This window comes from Staurois parvus, unplaced genomic scaffold (genome assembly GCF_062004578.1).
Source record: "Staurois parvus isolate SC_StPar_1 unplaced genomic scaffold, SC_StPar_1.0 ptg000332l, whole genome shotgun sequence".
NCBI classification, from domain to species: Eukaryota; Metazoa; Chordata; class Amphibia; order Anura; family Ranidae; genus Staurois; species Staurois parvus.
The window spans coordinates 1,572,039-1,591,231 of record NW_028318128.1 but is presented as its reverse complement, the minus strand read 5'-3'; the positions used below and the strand labels follow the sequence as shown (position 1 = coordinate 1,591,231).

The 19,193-nt window shown below is 41.0% G+C and overlaps 1 protein-coding gene across 1 annotated transcript in view; it reads left to right on the top strand.

Annotated features, from left to right (window-relative positions):
- Positions 1-19,193, top strand: part of LOC149457267 (uncharacterized) — a 226,851-nt gene that overhangs the window by 29,682 nt on the left and 177,976 nt on the right. The window contains exons 48-89 of the mRNA XM_089683961.1: positions 92-368; positions 426-848; positions 906-1,085; positions 1,143-1,468; positions 1,598-1,874; positions 2,190-3,050; positions 3,108-3,833; positions 3,885-4,097; positions 4,155-4,556; positions 4,614-5,015; positions 5,202-5,527; positions 5,657-5,933; positions 5,991-6,413; positions 6,471-6,650; positions 6,708-7,109; positions 7,167-7,293; positions 7,681-7,955; positions 8,013-8,414; positions 8,472-8,672; positions 8,730-9,131; positions 9,318-9,626; positions 9,999-10,725; positions 10,993-11,174; positions 11,232-11,411; positions 11,469-11,870; positions 11,928-12,059; positions 12,186-12,479; positions 12,537-12,637; positions 12,896-13,175; positions 13,233-13,433; positions 13,620-14,021; positions 14,079-14,279; positions 14,337-14,738; positions 14,796-14,996; positions 15,054-15,455; positions 15,642-15,979; positions 16,238-16,451; positions 16,509-16,688; positions 16,746-17,147; positions 17,205-17,988; positions 18,232-18,545; positions 18,603-19,143. Of these exons, the coding sequence (XP_089540087.1) occupies positions 92-368; positions 426-848; positions 906-1,085; positions 1,143-1,468; positions 1,598-1,874; positions 2,190-3,050; positions 3,108-3,833; positions 3,885-4,097; positions 4,155-4,556; positions 4,614-5,015; positions 5,202-5,527; positions 5,657-5,933; positions 5,991-6,413; positions 6,471-6,650; positions 6,708-7,109; positions 7,167-7,293; positions 7,681-7,955; positions 8,013-8,414; positions 8,472-8,672; positions 8,730-9,131; positions 9,318-9,626; positions 9,999-10,725; positions 10,993-11,174; positions 11,232-11,411; positions 11,469-11,870; positions 11,928-12,059; positions 12,186-12,479; positions 12,537-12,637; positions 12,896-13,175; positions 13,233-13,433; positions 13,620-14,021; positions 14,079-14,279; positions 14,337-14,738; positions 14,796-14,996; positions 15,054-15,455; positions 15,642-15,979; positions 16,238-16,451; positions 16,509-16,688; positions 16,746-17,147; positions 17,205-17,988; positions 18,232-18,545; positions 18,603-19,143 (14,291 nt within the window). The remainder of the gene's footprint in view (positions 1-91; positions 369-425; positions 849-905; positions 1,086-1,142; positions 1,469-1,597; positions 1,875-2,189; positions 3,051-3,107; positions 3,834-3,884; positions 4,098-4,154; positions 4,557-4,613; positions 5,016-5,201; positions 5,528-5,656; positions 5,934-5,990; positions 6,414-6,470; positions 6,651-6,707; positions 7,110-7,166; positions 7,294-7,680; positions 7,956-8,012; positions 8,415-8,471; positions 8,673-8,729; positions 9,132-9,317; positions 9,627-9,998; positions 10,726-10,992; positions 11,175-11,231; positions 11,412-11,468; positions 11,871-11,927; positions 12,060-12,185; positions 12,480-12,536; positions 12,638-12,895; positions 13,176-13,232; positions 13,434-13,619; positions 14,022-14,078; positions 14,280-14,336; positions 14,739-14,795; positions 14,997-15,053; positions 15,456-15,641; positions 15,980-16,237; positions 16,452-16,508; positions 16,689-16,745; positions 17,148-17,204; positions 17,989-18,231; positions 18,546-18,602; positions 19,144-19,193) is intronic.

Below are 19,193 nucleotides of genomic sequence, written 5' to 3'. Positions count from 1 at the left end.
AAATAGAAAACCTCAAACACCAGGAACTAAAAAGCCGAATGGAAAAGACCAAGGACAAGGTGAAAAATCACCAAGTGATGAAGAGGAGGAGCCACTAGATCCAAACAAATCAAATGATGGACAAAGGCCAAATAGAAAACCTAAACAACCTGCTACAAAGCTGCCACATGATCCAAATCACCCCTCAGATGGAAGTAAACCAACTGATCAAGACAAAAAGCCTGACACTAGACAGCCAACCAAAAAAGACAAAAGACCAGATGAAAGATCACCAAATGATGAAGAGGACGAGCCACTGAATCCAAACAAACCAAAAGATGGGGGAAAGCAAAACAGAAAACCTCAAACACCAGGAACGAAAAATCCAGATGGAAAAGACAAAAGACCAGATGAAAAATCACCAAGTGATGAAGAGGACGAGCCACTGAATCCAAACAAAACAAAAGATGAGGGAAAGCCAAATAGAAAACCTCAAACACCAGGAACTAAAAAGCCGAATGGAAAAGACCAAGGACAAGGTGAAAAATCACCAAGTGATGAAGAGGAGGAGCCACTAGATCCAAACAAATCAAATGATGGACAAAGACCAAATAGAAAACCTAAACAACCTGCTACAAAGCTGCCACGTGATCCAAATCACCCCTCAGATGGAAGTAAACCAACTGATCAAGACAAAAAGCCTGACACTAGACAGCCAACCAAAAAAGACAAAAGACCAGATGAAAAATCACCAAGTGATGAAGAGGACGAGCCACTGAATCCAAACAAACCAAGAGATGGGGGAAAGCAAAACAGAAAACCTAAAGAACCAGGATCTAAAAAGCCAGATGGAAAAGACCAAGGACAAGGTGAAAAATCACCAAGTGATGAAGAGGATGACCCACTGAATCCAAAAAAAACAAAAGATGGTGGAAAGCCAAATAGAAAACCTCAAACACCAGGAACTAAAAATCCATATGGAAAAGACAAAAGACCAGATGAAAAATCACCAAGTGATGAAGAGGACGAGCCACTGAGTCCAAACAAACCAAAAGATGGGGGAAAGAAAAACAGAAAACCTAAAGAACCAGGAACTAAAAAGCCAGATGGAAAAGACCAAGGACAAGGTGATAAATCACCAAGTGATGAAGAGGACGACCCACTAAATCCAAACAAACCAAAAGATGGGGGAAAGCCAAATAGAAAACCTCAAACACCAGGAACTAAAAATCCGAATGGAAAAGACCAAGGACAAGGTGAAAAATCACCAAGTGATGAAGAGGAGGAGCCACTAGATCCAAACAAATCAAATGATGGACAAAGACCAAATAGAAAACCTAAACAACCTGCTACAAAGCTGCCACGTGATCCAAATCACCCCTCAGATGGAAGTAAACCAACTGATCAAGACAAAAAGCCTGACACTAGACAGCCAACCAAAAAAGACAAAAGACCAGATGAAAAATCACCAAGTGATGAAGAGGACGACCCACTGAATCCAAACAAACCAAAAGATGGGGGAAAGCCAAATAGAAAACCTCAAACACCAGGAACTAAAAAGCCGAATGGAAAAGACCAAGGACAAGGTGAAAAATCACCAAGTGATGAAGAGGAGGAGCCACTAGATCCAAACAAATCAAATGATGGACAAAGACCAAATAGAAAACCTAAACAACCTGCTACAAAGCTGCCACGTGATCCAAATCACCCCTCAGATGGAAGTAAGCCAACTGATCAAGACAAAAAGCCTGACACTAGACAGCCAACCAAAAAAGACAAAAGACCAGATGAAAGATCACCAAGTGATGAAGAGGACGAGCCACAGAATCCAAACAAACCAAAAGATGGGGGAAAGCAAAACAGAAAACCTCAAACACCAGGAACGAAAAATCCAGATGGAAAAGACAAAAGACCAGATGAAAAATCACCAAGTGATGAAGAGGACGAGCCACTGAATCCAAACAAACCAAAAGATGGGGGAAAGAAAAACAGAAAACCTAAAGAACCAGGAACTAAAAAGCCAGATGGAAAAGACCAAGGACAAGGTGAAAAATCACCAAGTGATGAAGAGGACGACCCACTGAATCTAAACAAACCAAAAGATGGGGGAAAGCCAAATAGAAAACCTCAAACAACAGGAACTAAAAATCCAGATGGAAAAGACAAAAGACCAGATGAAAAATCACCAAGTGATGAAGAGGACGACCCACTGAATCCAAACAAACCAAAAGATGAGGGAAAGCCAAATAGAAAACCTCAAACACCAGGAACTAAAAAGCCGAATGGAAAAGACCAAGGACAAGGTGAAAAATCACCAAGTGATGAAGAGGAGGAGCCACTAGATCCAAACAAATCAAATGATGGACAAAGGCCAAATAGAAAACCTAAACAACCTGCTACAAAACTACCACGCGATCCAAATCACCCCTCAGATAGACGTAAACCAACTGATCCAGACAATAAGCCTGACACTAGACAACCAACCAAAAAAGACAAAAGACCAGATGAAAAATCACCAAGTGATGAAGAGGACGATCCACGGAATCCAAACAAATCAAAAGATGGAAGAAAGCAAAATAGAAAACCTCAAACACCAGGAACTAAAAAGCCGAATGGAAAAGACCAAGGACAAGGTAAAAAATCACCAAGTGATGAAGAGGAGGAGCCACTAGATCCAAACAAATCAAATGATGGACAAAGACCAAAGAGAAAACCTAAACAACCTGCTACAAAGCTGCCACGTGATCCAAATCACCCCTCAGATGGAAGTAAACCAACTGATCAAGACAAAAAGCCTGACACTAGACAGCCAACCAAAAAAGACAAAAGACCAGATGAAAGATCACCAAGTGATGAAGAGGACAAGCCACTGAATCCAAACAAACCAAAAGATGGGGGAAAGCAAAACAGAAAACCTCAAACACCAGGAACGAAAAATCCAGATGGAAAAGACAAAAGACCAGATGAAAAATCACCAAGTGATGAAGAGGACGAGCCACTGAATCCAAACAAACCAAAAGATGGGGGAAAGAAAAACAGAAAACCTAAAGAACCAGGAACTAAAAAGCCAGATGGAAAAGACCAAGGACAAGGTGATAAATCACCAAGTGATGAAGAGGACGACCCACTGAATCCAAACAAACCAAAAGATGAGGGAAAGCCAAATAGAAAACCTCAAACACCAGGAACTAAAAAGCCGAATGGAAAAGACCAAGGACAAGGTGAAAAATCACCAAGTGATGAAGAGGAGGAGCCACTAGATCCAAACAAATCAAATGATGGACAAAGACCAAATAGAAAACCTAAACAACCTGCTACAAAGCTGCCACGTGATCCAAATCACCCCTCAGATGGAAGTAAACCAACTGATCCAGACAAAAAGCCTGACACTAGACAGCCAACCAAAAAAGACAAAAGACCAGATGAAAAATCACCAAGTGATGAAGAGGACGAGCCACTGAATCCAAACAAACCAAGAGATGGGGGAAAGCAAAACAGAAAACCTAAAGAACCAGGAACTAAAAAGCCAGATGGAAAAGACCAAGGACAAGGTGAAAAATCACCAAGTGATGAAGAGGATGACCCACTGAATCCAAAAAAAACAAAAGATGGTGGAAAGCCAAATAGAAAACCTAAACAACCTGCTACAAAGCTGCCACGTGATCCAAATCACCCCTCAGATGGAAGTAAACCAACTGATCAAGACAAAAAGCCTGACACTAGACAGCCAACCAAAAAAGACAAAAGACCAGAGGAAAAATCACCAAGTGATGAAGAGGACGAGCCACTGAATCCAAACAAACCAAAAGATGGGGGAAAGCAAAACAGAAAACCTCAAACACCAGGAACTAAAAGTCCAGATGGAAAAGACAAAAGACCAGATGAAATATCACCAAGTGATGAAGAGGACGAGCCACTGAATCCAAACAAACCAAAAGATGGGGGAAAGAAAAACAGAAAACCTAAAGAACCAGGAACTAAAAAGCCAGATGGAAAAGACCAAGGACAAGGTGAAAAATCACCAAGTGATGAAGAGGACGACCCACTGAATCCAAACAAACCAAAAGATGGGGGAAAGCCAAATAGAAAACCTCAAACAACAGGAACTAAAAAGCCGAATGGAAAAGACCAAGGACAAGGTGAAAAATCACCAAGTGATGAAGAGGACGACCCACTGAATCCAAACAAACCAAAAGATGAGGGAAAGCCAAATAGAAAACCTCAAACACCAGGAACTAAAAAGCCGAATGGAAAAGACCAAGGACAAGGTGAAAAATCACCAAGTGATGAAGAGGAGGAGCCACTAGATCCAAACAAATCAAATGATGGACAAAGGCCAAATAGAAAACCTAAAGAACCTACTAAAAAATTACCACGCGATCCAAATAACCCCTCAGATAGACGTAAACCAACTGATCCAGACAAAAAGCCTGACACTAGACAACCAACCAAAAAAGACAAAAGACCAAATGAAAAATCACCAAGTGATGAAGAGGACGATCCACGGAATCCAAACAAATCAAAAGATGGGGGAAAGCAAAACAGAAAACCTCAAACACCAGGAACTAAAAATCCAGATGGAAAAGACAAAAGACCAGATGAAAAATCACCAAGTGATGAAGAGGACGACCCACTGAATCCAAACAAACCAAAAGATGAGGGAAAGCCAAATAGAAAACCTCAAACACCAGGAACTAAAAAGCCGAATGGAAAAGACCAAGGACAAGGTGAAAAATCACCAAGTGATGAAGAGGAGGAGCCACTAGATCCAAACAAATCAAATGATGGACAAAGACCAAAGAGAAAACCTAAACAACCTGCTACAAAGCTGCCACGTGATCCAAATCACCCCTCAGATGGAAGTAAACCAACTGATCAAGACAAAAAGCCTGACACTAGACAGCCAACCAAAAAAGACAAAAGACCAGATGAAAAATCACCAAGTGATGAAGAGGACGAGCCACTGAATCCAAACAAACCAAAAGATGGGGGAAAGCAAAACAGAAAACCTCAAACACCAGGAACGAAAAATCCAGATGGAAAAGACAAAAGACCAGATGAAAAATCACCAAGTGATGAAGAGGACGAGCCACTGAATCCAAACAAACCAAAAGATGGGGGAAAGAAAAACAGAAAACCTAAAGAACCAGGAACTAAAAAGCCAGATGGAAAAGACCAAGGACAAGGTGATAAATCACCAAGTGATGAAGAGGACGACCCACTGAATCCAAACAAACCAAAAGATGGGGGAAAGCCAAATAAAAAACCTCAAACACCAGGAACTAAAAATCCGAATGGAAAAGACCAAGGACAAGGTGAAAAATCACCAAGTGATGAAGAGGAGGAGCCACTAGATCCAAACAAATCAAATGATGGACAAAGACCAAATAGAAAACCTAAAAAACCTGCTACAAAGCTGCCACGTGATCCAAATCACCCCTCAGATGGAAGTAAACCAACTGATCAAGACAAAAAGCCTGACACTAGACAGCCAACCAAAAAAGACAAAAGACCAGATGAAAAATCACCAAGTGATGAAGAGGACGACCCACTGAATCCAAACAAACCAAAAGATGGGGGAAAGCCAAATAGAAAACCACAAACACCAGCAACTAAAAAGCCGAATGGAAAAGACCAAGGACAAGGTGAAAAATCACCAAGTGATGAAGAGCAGGAGCCACTAGATCCAAACAAATCAAATGATGGACAAAGACCAAATAGAAAACCTAAACAACCTGCTACAAAGCTGCCACGTGATCCAAATCACCCCTCAGATGGAAGTAAACCAACTGATCAAGACAAAAAGCCTGACACTAGACAGCCAACCAAAAAAGACAAAAGACCAGATGAAAGATCACCAAGTGATGAAGAGGACGAGCCACTGAATCCAAACAAACCAAAAGATGGGGGAAAGCAAAACAGAAAACCTCAAACACCAGGAACTAAAAAGCCGAATGGAAAAGACAAAGGACAAGGTGAAAAATCAATAAGTGATGAAGAGGACGACCCACTGAATCCAAACAAACCAAAAGATGAGGGAAAGCCAAAAAGAAAACCTCAAACACCAGGAACTAAAAAGCCGAATGGAAAAGACCAAGGACAAGGTGAAAAATCACCAAGTGATGAAGAGGAGGAGCCACTAGATCCAAACAAATCAAATGATGGACAAAGACCAAATAGAAAACCTAAACAACCTGCTACAAAGCTGCCACGTGATCCAAATCACCCCTCAGATGGAAGTAAACCAACTGATCCAGACAAAAAGCCTGACATTAGACAGCCAACCAAAAAAGACAAAAGACCAGATGAAAAATCACCAAGTGATGAAGAGGACGAGCCACTGAATCCAAACAAACCAAAAGATGGGGGAAAGCAAAAAAGAAAACCTAAAGAACCAGGAACTAAAAAGCCAGATGGAAAAGACCAAGGACAAGGTGAAAAATCACCAAGTGATGAAGAGGATGACCCACTGAATCCAAAAAAAACAAAAGATGGGGGAAAGCCAAATAGAAAACCTCAAACACCAGGAACTAAAAATCCAGATGGAAAAGACAAAAGACCAGATGAAAAATCACCAAGTGATGAAGAGGACGAGCCACTGAATCCAAATAAACCAAAAGATGGGGGAAAGAAAAACAGAAAACCTAAAGAACCAGGAACTAAAAAGCCAGATGGAAAAGACCAAGGACAAGGTGAAAAATCACCAAGTGATGAAGAGGACGACCCACTGAATCCAAACAAACCAAAAGATGAGGGAAAGCCAAACAGAAAACCTCAAACACCAGGAACTAAAAAGCCGAATGGAAAAGACCAAGGACAAGGTGAAAAATCACCAAGTGATGAAGAGGAGGAGCCACTAGATCCAAACAAATCAAATGATGGACAAAGACCAAATAGAAAACCTAAACAACCTGCTACAAAACTACCACGCGATCCAAATAACCCCTCAGATAGACGTAAACCAACTGATCCAGACAAAAAGCCTGACACTAGACAACCAACCAAAAAAGACAAAAGACCAGATGAAAAATCACCAAGTGATGAAGAGGATGACCCACTGAATCCAAAAAAAACAAAAGATGGTGGAAAGCCAAATAGAAAACCTCAAACACCAGGAACTAAAAATCCAGATGGAAAAGACAAAAGACCAGATGAAAAATCACCAAGTGATGAAGAGGACGAGCCACTGAATCCAAACAAACCAAAAGATGGGGGAAAGCAAAACAGAAAACCTCAAACACCAGGAACTAAAAATCCAGATGGAAAAGACAAAAGACCAGATGAAAAATCACCAAGTGATGAAGAGGACGAGCCACTGAATCCAAACAAACCAAAAGATGGGGGAAAGAAAAACAGAAAACCTAAAGAACCAGGAACTAAAAAGCCAGATGGAAAAGACCAAGGACAAGGTGAAAAATCACCAAGTGATGAAGAGGACGACCCACTGAATCCAAACAAACCAAAAGATGGGGGAAAGCCAAATAGAAAACCTCAAACACCAGGAACTAAAAAGCCGAATGGAAAAGACCAAGGACAAGGTGAAAAATCACCAAGTGATGAAGAGGACGACCCACTGAATCCAAACAAACCAAAAGATGAGGGAAAGCCAAATAGAAAACCTCAAACACCAGGAACTAAAAAGCCGAATGAAAAAGACCAAGGACAAGGTGAAAAATCACCAAGTGATGAAGAGGAGGAGCAACTAGATCCAAATAAATCAAATGATGGACAAAAGCCAAATAGAAAACCTAAACAACCTGCTACAAAGCTGCCACGTGATCCAAATCACCCCCCAGATAGACGTAAACCAACTGATCCAGACAAAAAGCCTGACACTAGACAACCAACCAAAAAAGACAAAAGACCAGATGAAAAATCACCAAGTGATGTAGAGGATGACCCACTGAATCCAAAAAAAACAAAAGATGGTGGAAAGCCAAATAGAAAACCTCAAACACCAGGAACTAAAAATCCAGATGGAAAAGACAAAAGACCAGATGAAAAATCACCAAGTGATGAAGAGGACGAGCCACTGAATCCAAACAAACCAAAAGATGGGGGAAAGAAAAACAGAAAACCTAAAGAACCAGGAACTAAAAAGCCAGATGGAAAAGACCAAGGACAAGGTGATAAATCACCAAGTGATGAAGAGGAGGAGCCACTAGATCCAAACAAATCAAATGATGGACAAAGACCAAATAGAAAACCTAAACAACCTGCTACAAAGCTGCCACGTGATCCAAATCACCCCTCAGATGGAAGTAAACCAACTGATCAAGACAAAAAGCCTGACACTAGACAGCCAACCAAAAAAGACAAAAGACCAGATGAAAAATCACCAAGTGATGAAGAGGACGAGCCACTGAATCCAAACAAACCAAAAGATGGGGGAAAGCAAAACAGAAAACCTCAAACACCAGGAACTAAAAATCCAGATGGAAAAGACAAAAGACCAGATGAAAAATCACCAAGTGATGAAGAGGACGAGCCACTGAATCCAAACAAACCAAAAGATGGGGGAAAGAAAAACAGAAAACCTAAAGAACCAGGAACTAAAAAGCCAGATGGAAAAGACCAAGGACAAGGTGAAAAATCACCAAGTGATGAAGAGGACGACCCACTGAATCCAAACAAACCAAAAGATGGGGGAAAGCCAAATAGAAAACCTCAAACACCAGGAACTAAAAAGCCGAATGGAAAAGACCAAGGACAAGGTGAAAAATCACCAAGTGATGAAGAGGACGACCCACTGAATCCAAACAAACCAAAAGATGAGGGAAAGCCAAATAGAAAACCTCAAACACCAGGAACTAAAAAGCCGAATGGAAAAGACCAAGGACAAGGTGAAAAATCACCAAGTGATGAAGAGGAGGAGCAACTAGATCCAAATAAATCAAATGATGGACAAACGCCAAATAGAAAACCTAAACAACCTGCTACAAAGCTGCCACGTGATCCAAATCACCCCCCTGATAGACGTAAACCAACTGATCCAGACAAAAAGCCTGACACTAGACAACCAACCAAAAATGACAAAAGACCAGATGAAAAATCACCAAGTGATGAAGAGGACGATCCACGGAATCCAAACAAATCAAAAGATGGGGGAAAGCAAAACAGAAAACCTCAAACACCAGGAATTAAAAATCCAGATGGAAAAGACAAAAGACCAGATGAAAAATCACCAAGTGATGAAGAGGACGAGCCACTGAATCCAAACAAACCAAAAGATGTGGGAAAGAAAAAAAGAAAACCTAAAGAACCAGGAACTAAAAATCCAGATGGAAAAGACCGAGGACAAGGTGAAAAATCACCAAGTGATGAAGAGGACGACCCACTGAATCCAAACAAACCAAAAGATGAGGGAAAGCCAAATAGAAAACCTCAAACACCAGGAACTAAAAAGCCGAATGGAAAAGACCAAGGACAAGGTGAAAAATCACCAAGTGATGAAGAGGAGGAGCCACTAGATCCAAACAAATCAAATGATGGACAAAGGCCAAATAGAAAACCTAAACAACCTGCTACAAAACTACCACACGATCCAAATCACCCCTCAGATAGACGTAAACCAACTGATCCAGACAAAAAGCCTGACACTAGACAACCAACCAAAAAAGACAAAAGACAAGATGAAAAATCACCAAGTGATGAAGAGGACAAGCCACGGAATCCAAACAAATCAAAAGATGGGGGAAAGCAAAACAGAAAACCTCAAACACCGGGAACTAAAAAGCCAGATGGAAAAGACAAAAGACCAGCTGAAAAATCACCAAGTGATGAAGAGGACGAGCCACTGAATCCAAATAAACCAAAAGATGGGGGAAAGCGAAACAGAAACCCTAAAGAACCAGGAACTAAAATGCCAGATGGAAAAGACCAAGGACAAGGTGAAAGATCACCAAGTGATGAAGAGGACGACCCACTGAATCCAAACAAACCAAAAGATGGGGGAAATAAAAACAGAAAACCTCAAACACCAGGAACTAAAAAGCCAGATGTAAAAGACCAAAGACAAGGTGAAAAATCACCAAGTGATGAAGAGGAGGAGCCACTAGATACAAACAAATCAAATGATGGACAAAGGCCAAATAGAAAACCTAAACAACCTGCTACAAAGCTGCCACGTAATCCAAATAAACCCTCAGATGGAAGTAAACCAACTGATCAAGCCAAGAAACCTGGCACTACACCGCAAATCGGAAAAGACGAAAGACCGGATACACAACCATCAAGTGATGAGGAGAAAGAGCAACTGGATCCAAAACAACCAAATGATGGACAAAGGCCAATTAGAAAACCAAAAACACCAGGAACCAAAAAACCAACTGGAAAAGACCAAGGACAAGGTGAAAAATCACCCAGTGATGAAGAAGATGAGCCATTGAATCCAAAGAAACCAAAAGATGGGGGAAAGCCAAATAGAAAACCTCAGACAAAAGGTACTAAAAAACCAGATGGAAAAGACCAAGGACAAGGTGAAAAATCACCAAGTGATGAAGAGGAGGAGCCACTAGATCCAAACAAATCAAATGATGGACAAAGGCAAAATAGAAAACCTAAACAACCTGCTACAAAACTACCACGTGATCCAAATAACCCCTCAGATAGACGTAAACCAACTGATCCAGACAAAAAGCCTGACACTAGACAACCAACCAAAAAAGACAAAAGACCAGATGAAAAATCACCAAGTGATGAAGGGGACGATCCACGGAATCCAAACAAATCAAAAGATGGGGGAAAGCAAAACAGAAAACCTCAAACACCAGGAAATAAAAATCCAGATGGAAAAGACAAAAGACCAGATGAAAAATCACCAAGTGATGAAGAGGACGAGCCACTGAATCCAAACAAACCAAAAGATGGGGGAAAGAAGAACAGAAAACCTAAAGAACAAGGAACTAAAAATCCAGATGGAAAAGACCGAGGACAAGGTGAAAAATCACCAAGTGATGAAGAGGACGACCCACTGAATCCAAACAAACCAAAAGATGGGGGAAGGCCAAATAGAAAACCTCAAACAACAGGAACTAAAAAGCCGAATGGAAAAGACAAAGGACAAGGTGAAAAATCACCAAGTGATGAAGAGGACGACCCACTGAATCCAAACAAACCAAAAGATGACGGAAAGCCAAATAGAAAACCTCAAACACCAGGAACTAAAAAGCCGAATGGAAAAGACCAAGGACAAGGTGAAAAATCACCAAGTGATGAAGAGGATGATCCACTGAATCCAAAAAAAGCAAAAGATGGTGGAAAGCCAAATAGAAAACCTCAAACACCAGGAACTAAAAATCCAGATGGAAAAGACAAAAGACCAGATGAAAAATCACCAAGTGATGAAGAGGACGAGCCACTGAATCCAAACAAACCAAAAGATGGGGGAAAGAAAAACAGAAAACCTAAAGAACCAGGAACTAAAAAGCCAGATGGAAAAGACCAAGGACAAGGTGATAAATCACCAAGTGATGAAGAGGACAACCCACTGCATCCAAATAAACCAAAAGATGGGGGAAAGCCAAATAGAAAACCTCAAACACCAGGAACTAAAAAGCCGAATGGAAAAGACCAAGGACATGGTGAAAAATCACCAAGTGATGAAGAGGAGGAGCCACTAGATCCAAACAAATCAAATGATGGACAAAGACCAAATAGAAAACCTAAACAACCTGCTACAAAGCTGCCACGTGATCCAAATCACCCCTCAGATGGAAGTAAACCAACTGATCAAGACAAAAAGCCTGACACTAGACAGCCAACCAAAAAAGACAAAAGACCAGATGAAAAATCACCAAGTGATGAAGAGGACGAGCCACTGAATCCAAACAAACCAAAAGATGGGGGAAAGCAAAACAGAAAACCTCAATCACCAGTAACTAAAAATCCAGATGGAAAAGACAAAAGATCAGATGAAAAATCACCAAGTGATGAAGAGGACGAGCCACTGAATCCAAACAAACCAAAAGATGGGGGAAAGCAAAACAGAAAACCTCAAACACCAGGAACTAAAAATCCAGATGGAAAAGACAAAAGACCAGATGAAAAATCACCAAGTGATGAAGAGGACGAGCCACTGAATCCAAACAAACCAAAAGTTCAGGGAAAGCCAAATAGAAAACCTCAAACACCAGGAACTAAAAAGCCGAATGGAAAAGACCAAGGACAAGGTGAAAAATCACCAAGTGATGAAGAGGAGGAGCCACTAGATCCAAACAAATCAAATGATGGACAAAGACCAAATAGAAAACCTATACAACCTGCTACAAAGCTGCCACGTGATCCAAATCACCCCTCAGATGGAAGTAAACCAACTGATCCAGACAAAAAGCCTGACACTAGACAGCCAACCAAAAAAGACAAAAGACCAGATGAAAAATCACCAAGTGATGAAGAGGACGAGCCACTGAATCCAAACAAACCAAAAGATGGGGGAAAGCAAAAAAGAAAACCTAAAGAACCAGGAACTAAAAAGCCAGATGGAAAAGACCAAGGACAAGGTGAAAAATCACCAAGTGATGAAGAGGATGATCCACTGAATCCAAAAAAAGCAAAAGATGGTGGAAAGCCAAATAGAAAACCTCAAACACCAGGAACTAAAAATCCAGATGGAAAAGACAAAAGACCAGGTGAAAAATCACCAAGTGATGAAGAGGACGTGCCACTGAATCCAAACAAACCAAAAGATGGGGGAAAGAAAAACAGAAAACCTAAAGAACCAGGAACTAAAAAGCCAGATGGAAAAGACCAAGGACAAGGTGATAAATCACCAAGTGATGAAGAGGACGACCCACTGCATCCAAATAAACCAAAAGATGGGGGAAAGCCAAATAGAAAACCTCAAACACCAGGAACTAAAAAGCCAAATGGAAAAGACCAAGGACAAGGTGAAAAATCACCAAGTGATGAAGAGGAGGAGCCACTAGATCCAAACAAATCAAATGATGGACAAAGACCAAATAGAAAACCTAAACAACCTGCTACAAAGCTGCCACGTGATCCAAATCACCCCTCAGATGGAAGTAAACCAACTGATCCAGACAAAAAGCCTGACACTAGACAGCCAACCAAAAAAGACAAAAGACCAGATGAAAAATCACCAAGTGATGAAGAGGACGACCCACTGAATCCAAACAAACCAAAAGATGGGGGAAAGCAAAACAGAAAACCTCAAACACCAGGAACTAAAAATCCAGATGGAAAAGACAAAAGACCAGATGAAAAATCACCAAGTGATGAAGAGGACGAGCCACTGAATCCAAACAAACCAAAAGATGGGGGAAAGCAAAACAGAAAACCTCAAACACCAGGAACTAAAAATCCAGATGGAAAAGACAAAAGACCAGATGAAAAATCACCAAGTGATGAAGAGGACGAGCCACTGAATCCAAACAAACCGAAAGATGGGGTAAAGAAAAACAGAAAACCTAAAGAACCAGGAACTAAAAAGCCAGATGGAAAAGACCAAGGACAAGGTGAAAAATCACCAAGTGATGAAGAGGACGACCCACTGAATCCAAACAAACCAAAAGATGGGGGAAAGCAAAATAGAAAACCTCAAACAACAGGAACTAAAAAGCCGAATGGAAAAGACCAAGGACAAGGTGAAAAATCACCAAGTGATGAAGAGGACAACCTACTGAATCCAAACAAACCAAAAGATGAAGGAAAGCCAAATAGAAAACCTCAAACACCAGGAACTAAAAAGCCGAATGGAAAAGACCAAGGACAAGGTGAAAAATCACCAAGTGATGAAGAGGAGGAGCCACTAGATCCAAACAAATCAAATGATGGACAAAGGCCAAATAGAAAACCTAAACAACCTGCTATAAAACTACCACGCGATCCAAATAACCCCTCAGATAGACGTAAACCAACTGATCCAGACAAAAAGCCTGACACTAGACAACCAACCAAAAAAGACAAAAGACCAGATGAAAAATCACCAAGTGATGAAGAGGACGACCCACTGAATCCAAACAAACCAAAAGATGGGGGAAAACAAAACAGAAAACCTCAAACACCAGGAACTAAAAATCCAGATGGAAAAGACAAAAGACCAGATGAAAAATCACCAAGTGATGAAGAGGACGAGCCACTGAATCCAAACAAACCAAAAGATGGGGGAAAGCAAAACAGAAAACCTCAAACACCAGGAAATAAAAATCCAGATGGAAAAGACAAAAGACCAGATGAAAAATCACCAAGTGATGAAGAGGACGAGCCACTGAATCCAAACAAACCAAAAGATGGGGGAAAGAAAAACAGAAAACCTAAAGAACCAGGAACTAAAAAGCCAGATGGAAAAGACCAAGGACAAGGTGAAAAATCACCAAGTGATGAAGAGGACGACCCACTGAATCCAAACAAACCAAAAGATGGGGGAAAGCAAAATAGAAAACCTCAAACAACAGGAACTAAAAAGCCGAATGGAAAAGACCAATTACAAGGTGAAAAATCACCAAGTGATGAAGAGGAGGAGCCACTAGATCCAAACAAATCAAATGATGGACAAAGGCCAAATAGAAAACCTAAACAACCTGCTACAAAACTACCACGCGATCCAAATAACCCCTCAGATAGACGTAAACCAACTGATCCAGACAAAAAGCCTGACACTAGACAACCAACCAAAAAAGACAAAAGACCAGCTGAAAAATCACCAAGTGATGAAGAGGACGATCCACGGAATCCAAACAAATCAAAAGATGGGGGAAAGCAAAACAGAAAACCTCAAACACCAGGAACTAAAAATCCAGATGGAAAAGACGAAAGACCAGATGAAAAATCACCAAGTGATGAAGAGGACGAGCCACTGAATCCAAACAAACCAAAAGATGGGGGAAAGCAAAACAGAAAACCTAAAGAACCAGGAACTAAAAATCCAGATGGAAAAGACCAAGGACAAGGTGAAAAATCACCAAGTGATGAAGAGGACGACCCACTGAATCCAAACAAACCAAAAGATGGGGGAAAGCCAAATAGAAAACCTCAAACAACAGGAACTAAAAAGCCGAATGGAAAAGACAAAGGACAAGGTGAAAAATCACCAAGTGATGAAGAGGACGACCCACTGAATCCAAACAAACTAAAAGATGAGGGAAAGCCAAATAGAAAACCTCAAACACCAGGAACTAAAAAGCCGAATGGAAAAGACCAAGGACAAGGTGAAAAATCACCAAGTGATGAAGAGGAGGAGCCACTAGATCCAAACAAATCAAATGATGGACAAAGACCAAATAGAAAACCTAAACAACCTGCTACAAAGCTGCCACGTGATCCAAATCACCCCTCAGATGGAAGTAAACCAACTGATCCAGACAAAAAGCCTGACACTAGACAGCCAACCAAAAAAGACAAAAGACCAGATCAAAAATCACCAAGTGATGAAGAGGACGAGCCACTGAATCCAAACAAACCAAAAGATGGGGGAAAGCAAAAAAGAAAACCTAAAGAACCAGGAACTAAAAAGCCAGATGGAAAAGACAAAGGACAAGGTGAAAAATCACCAAGTGATGAAGAGGACGAGCCACTGAATCCAAACAAACCAAAAGATGGGGGAAAGAAAAACAGAAAACCTAAAGAACCAGGAACTAAAAAGCCAGATGGAAAAGACCAAGGACAAGGTGATAAATCACCAAGTGATGAAGAGGACGACCCACTGAATCCAAACAAACCAAAAGATGGGGGAAAGCCAAATAGAAAACCTCAAACACCAGGAACTAAAAATCCGAATGGAAAAGACCAAGGACAAGGTGAAAAATCACCAAGTGATGAAGAGGAGGAGCCACTAGATCCAAACAAATCAAATGATGGACAAAGACCAAATAGAAAACCTAAACAACCTGCTACAAAGCTGCCACGTGATCCAAATCACCCCTCAGATGGAAGTAAACCAACTGATCAAGACAAAAAGCCTGACACTAGACAGCCAACCAAAAAAGACAAAAGACCAGATGAAAAATCACCAAGTGATGAAGAGGACGAGCCACTGAATCCAAACAAACCAAAAGATGGGGGAAAGCAAAACAGAAAACCTCAAACACCAGGAACTAAAAATCCAGATGGAAAAGACAAAAGACCAGATGAAAAATCACCAAGTGATGAAGAGGACAAGCCACTGAATACAAACAAACCAAAAGATGGGGGAAAGAAAAACAGAAAACCTAAAGAACCAGGAACTAAAAAGCCAGATGGAAAAGACCAAGGACAAGGTGAAAAATCACCAAGTGATGAAGAGGACGACCCACTGAATCCAAACAAACCAAAAGATGGGGGAAAGCCAAATAGAAAACCTCAAACACCAGGAACTAAAAAGCCGAATGGAAAAGACCAAGGACAAGGTGAAAAATCACCAAGTGATGAAGAGGACGACCCACTGAATCCAAACAAACCAAAAGATGAGGGAAAGCCAAATAGAAAACCTCAAACACCAGGAACTAAAAAGCCGAATGGAAAAGACCAAGGACAAGGTGAAAAATCACCAAGTGATGAAGAGGATGACCCACTGAATCCAAAAAAAACAAAAGATGGTGGAAAGCCAAACAGAAAACCTCAAACACCAGGAACTAAAAATCCAGATGGAAAAGACAAAAGACCAGATGAAAAATCACCAAGTGATGAAGAGGACAAGCCACTGAATCCAAACAAACCAAAAGATGGGGGAAAGAAAAACAGAAAACCTAAAGAACTAGGAACTAAAAAGCCAGATAGAAAAGACCAAGGACAAGGTGATAAATCACCAAGTGATGAAGAGGACGACCCACTGAATCCAAACAAACCAAAAGATGGGGGAAAGCCAAATAGAAAACCTCAGACACCAGGAACTAAAAATCCGAATGGAAAAGACCAAGGACAAGGTGAAAAATCACCAAGTGATGAAGAGGAGGAGCCACTAGATCCAAACAAATCAAATGATGGACAAAGACCAAATAGAAAACCTAAACAACCTGCTACAAAGCTGCCACGTGATCCAAATCACCCCTCAGATAGACGTAAACCAACTGATCCAGACAAAAAGCTTGACACTAGACAACCAACCAAAAAAGACAAAAGACCAGATGAAAAATCACCAAGTGATGAAGAGGACGAGCCACTGAATACAAACAAACCAAAAGATGGGGGAAAGCAAAACAGAAACCCTAAAGAACCAGGTACTAAAAAGCCAGATGGAAAAGACCACGGACAAGGTGAAAGATCACCAAGTGATGAAGAGGACGACCCACTGAATCCAAACAAACCAAACGATGGGGGAAAGAAAAACAGAAAACCTCAAACACCAGGAACTAAAAAGCCAGATGTAAAAGACCAAAGACAAGGTGAAAAATCACCAAGTGATGAAGAGGACGAGCCACTAGATCCAAACAAATCTAATGATGGACAATGGCCAAATAGAAAACCTAAACAACCTCCTACAAAGCTGCCACGTAATCCAAATAAACCCTCAGATGGAAGTAAACCAACTGATCAAGCCAAGAAACCTGGCACTACACCGCAAATCGGAAAAGACGAAAGACCGGATACACAATCATCAAGTGATGAGGAGAAAGAGCCACTGGATCCAAAACAACCAAATGATGGACAAAGGCCAATTAGAAAACCAAAAACACCAGGAACAAAAAAACCAACTGGAAAAGACAAAGGACAAGGTGAAAAATCACCAAGTGATGAAGAGGACGACCCAGTGAATCCAAACAAATCAAAAGATGGTGGAAAGCCAAATAGAAAACCTCAAACACCAGGAACTAAAAAGCCGAATGGAAAAGACCAAGGACAAGGTGAAAAATCACCAAGTGATGAAGAGGAGGAGCCACTAGATCCAAACAAATCAAATGATGGAAAAAGGCCAAATAGAAAACCTAAACAACCTGCTACAAAGCTGCCACGTGATCCAAATCAACCCTCAGATGGAAGTAAACCAACTGATCCAGACAAAAAGCCTGACACTAGACAGCCAACCAAAAAAGACAAAAGACCAGATGAAAAATCACCAAGTGATGAAGAGGACGAGCCACTGAATCCAAACAAACCAAAAGATGGGGGAAAGCAAAAAAGAAAACCTAAAGAACCGGGAACTAAAAAGCCAGATGGAAAAGACCAAGGACAAGGTGATAAATCACCAAGTGATGAAGAGGACGACCCACTGAATCCAAACAAACCAAAAGATGGGGGAAAGCAAAAAAGAAAACCTCAAACACCAGGAACTAAAAAGCCGAATGGAAAAGACCAAGGACAAGGTGAAAAATCACCAAGTGATGAAGAGGAGGAGCCACTAGATCCAAACAAATCAAATGATGGAAAAAGGCCAAATAGAAAACCTAAACAACCTGCTACAAAGGTGCCACGTGATCCAAATCAACCCTCAGATGGAAGAAAACCAACTGATCCAGACAAAAAGCCTGACACTAGACAGCCAACCAAAAAAGACAAAAGACCAGATGAAAAATCACCAAGTGATGAAGAGGACGAGCCACTGAATCCAAACAAACCAAAAGATGGGGGAAAGCAAAAAAGAAAACCTAAAGAACCGGGAACTAAAAAGCCAGATGGAAAAGACCAAGGACAAGGTGATAAATCACCAAGTGATGAAGAGGACGACCCACTGAATCCAAACAAATCAAAAGATGGTGGAAAGCCAAATAGAAAACCTCAAACACCAGGAACTAAAAAGCCATATAGAAAAGACCAAGGACAAGGTGAAAAATCACCAAGTGATGAAGAGGACGAGCCACTAGATCCAAACAAATCAAATGATGGACAAAGGCCAAATAGAAAACCTAAACAACCTGCTACAAAGCTGCCACGTGATCCAAATCAAACCTCACATGCAAATAAACCAACTGATCAAGGCAAGAAACCTGGCACTACACCGCCCATCGGAAAAGATGAAAGACCGGATGAACAATCATCAAGTGATGAGGAGAAAAAGCCACTGGATCCAAACCAACCAAATGATGGACAAAGGCCAATTAGAAAACCAAAACTACCTAATACAAAACTACCACGTGATCCAAATCACCCCTCAGATAGACATAAACCAACTGATCCAGACAAAAAGCCTGACACTAGACAGCCAACCAAAAAAGACAAAAGACCAGATGAAAAATCACCAAGTGATGAAGAGGACGAGCCACTGAATCCAAACAAACCAAAAGATGGGGGAAAGCAAAACAGAAAACCTAAAACACCAGGAACTAAAAAGCCAGACGGAAAAG